The sequence below is a fragment of the Etheostoma cragini genome, chromosome 16 (assembly GCF_013103735.1).
Source record: "Etheostoma cragini isolate CJK2018 chromosome 16, CSU_Ecrag_1.0, whole genome shotgun sequence".
Taxonomy (NCBI): domain Eukaryota; kingdom Metazoa; phylum Chordata; class Actinopteri; order Perciformes; family Percidae; genus Etheostoma; species Etheostoma cragini.
The window spans coordinates 23,855,093-23,857,096 of NC_048422.1; the positions used below are offsets into that span (position 1 = coordinate 23,855,093).

General features: G+C 44.7%; 1 protein-coding gene across 1 annotated transcript in view; it reads right to left on the reverse strand.

Annotated features, from left to right (window-relative positions):
• The window catches only part of LOC117959735 (seizure 6-like protein), a 42,090-nt gene that overhangs the window by 10,744 nt on the left and 29,342 nt on the right, over positions 1-2,004 (reverse strand). The window contains exon 10 of the mRNA XM_034897014.1: positions 161-357. Coding sequence (XP_034752905.1) covers positions 161-357 — 197 coding nt within the window. The remainder of the gene's footprint in view (positions 1-160; positions 358-2,004) is intronic.

Consider the following 2,004-nt stretch of genomic DNA (forward strand, 5'->3'; position numbering starts at 1 on the left):
GTGTAGGTAGGTGTAGGTGTAGGTAGGTGGTTGTAGGTAGGTGTAGGTGTAGGTAGGTGGTTGTAGGTAGGTGCAGGTTTAGGTGTGTACACTGACTTCATGGTCCAACCTCTGTTGAGTTGGGTTTAGATCTGAACCGGGCTGCTGTTTGGACCCTCACCCATGTAGTTGATGATGAAGCCCTCTCCCTTCCCGAAGACGAGCCCCGCTGGGTCTGAGTGGAAGGTGACCGTCAGGTCGGGGGTGGTGGACGAGAGCTTGAAGGGGCCGGTCCCCCCGACGTACCGGGCCAGGATGCGAGCCGCGACCTCGTCGCCGTCGGTGATGGTCACCATGTCGCTGTCGCTGATGTTCAATCTGAGGCCGGAGATAGAGACAGAATCAGAACACTTTACTGGTCCCCTCAGTAAGAAAAGAGCGAGTCAATGAGTGTATAAAGTAACATAAAGTAAAACAATGGATGGATGCAAATTCTATCCAAACCATTTAATGTCTTTGTCATGGAAACATAAGTTAAAATAAAAATTGACTGTGATTCTGAAGCATTTCGGGTTTGAGTCTTCACTTGTTTTCTGCACACAAATATTTACATTTGTTCTATTTATTATGCAAAATGCAGTTTTCCACATCTAACAGCATGCTCTCTGTTGAGGATCCTCTCACTCTAAGTCACAGAGACATTCATTATAAAGTTAATGAGCACTCCAGGAAAAGCATTTTCACTTATTTGGCTTTTTCTATCAATTATATATAATATTGGGTTATTAAGCTTTGGATATAAACATGAAACGTAAAGATCACACCAGAGCTTTGGTACTCGAGTCCGGTCTTGGACTCTAGACCGTTTTTCTATGGACTCGCTAGTATCTGGACTCGGACTTGTCTCGGTCTCGGCCACTGGTCTTGCCCAATATGGCTTCTGCTCCGGACCGAGTCCAGGTGTCTTTATTATGTTGATAATAATATTGGAGGGAAAGGGAAACCCAAAATGGCTGTCTTGATACTGTCATGCATAAGTTTTTGTCCTGGACTCGGTCTTGACTCGGACTCAAACCTCTTTTCAAACCGACATTTTTTACAGCGGAGAAGATCTGCTTAAAAATATCGAAAATATTGGATAGGGAAAATTCCGCTAAAAAAACAACATCTACATATACAAAAGGTGTATATCCAAGTCCAATACAGATGTTCTGTGTGCTCAGTGTGACGTAAAGAAAATGTCTGGTTTGTGTGGTTTCAAAATGTTGGATAGTCGTCATGGAAACATTAATTGATCATGTGACAAGGGGCTGGGGAGATCGGCAGAACGGGCAGCACTCTGATCCAATGGAAATCACAGCTGTCAGATTGAGAGCACTGTAGACTAATGGATTTGGGGGGGGGGGGGGGGGGGGGGGGGGGGGGGGGGACGTGACGTTGCTCTGTTTGTTTTGTAAAGCAAAAAAAACAAACAAAAACTTGTCGTTTATTTTGATTTCAAGTCTCTGTGCAGGGATACGGTTGGCGGCTGTGGTTCGGTAGACAGAAAATAGTCCCTCTTTAAAGCTGCTCCCCACCAGGTCGGTGGACTATCTTGAGTAACCGGGTCATTATTTCTGGAAAGAGACTCTACCCAGACTGATAACCAGCACTACAGGTAAGAGGAGAAACACATATTTTGATTTCCGGGGGACTATATCTATACAACTAAGTAAAGTTTTTACACATACTGGCTTTAGATGAAGTATTCATGTGGAAGTTTCTGAGTGATGAGCGCAGGGGAAAGACGAAGGATTCAGTCCAACGGCATCAGGGCAGAACAGTCTCACCAGCACGCCGTGTAACGTTGTCAAGTTCTGAATTTAATATTTCAGTATGAGAAATATCAACAGACTCTCACTGAGCCTCAACACTCCCCGCGTACATTTTTTATGATAACTCTTCTCGATTGAGCCAAATGCTTTTGATCCGAGTTGTGTGTGTGTGTGTGTGTGTGTGTGTGTGTGTGTGTGTGTGTGTGTGTGT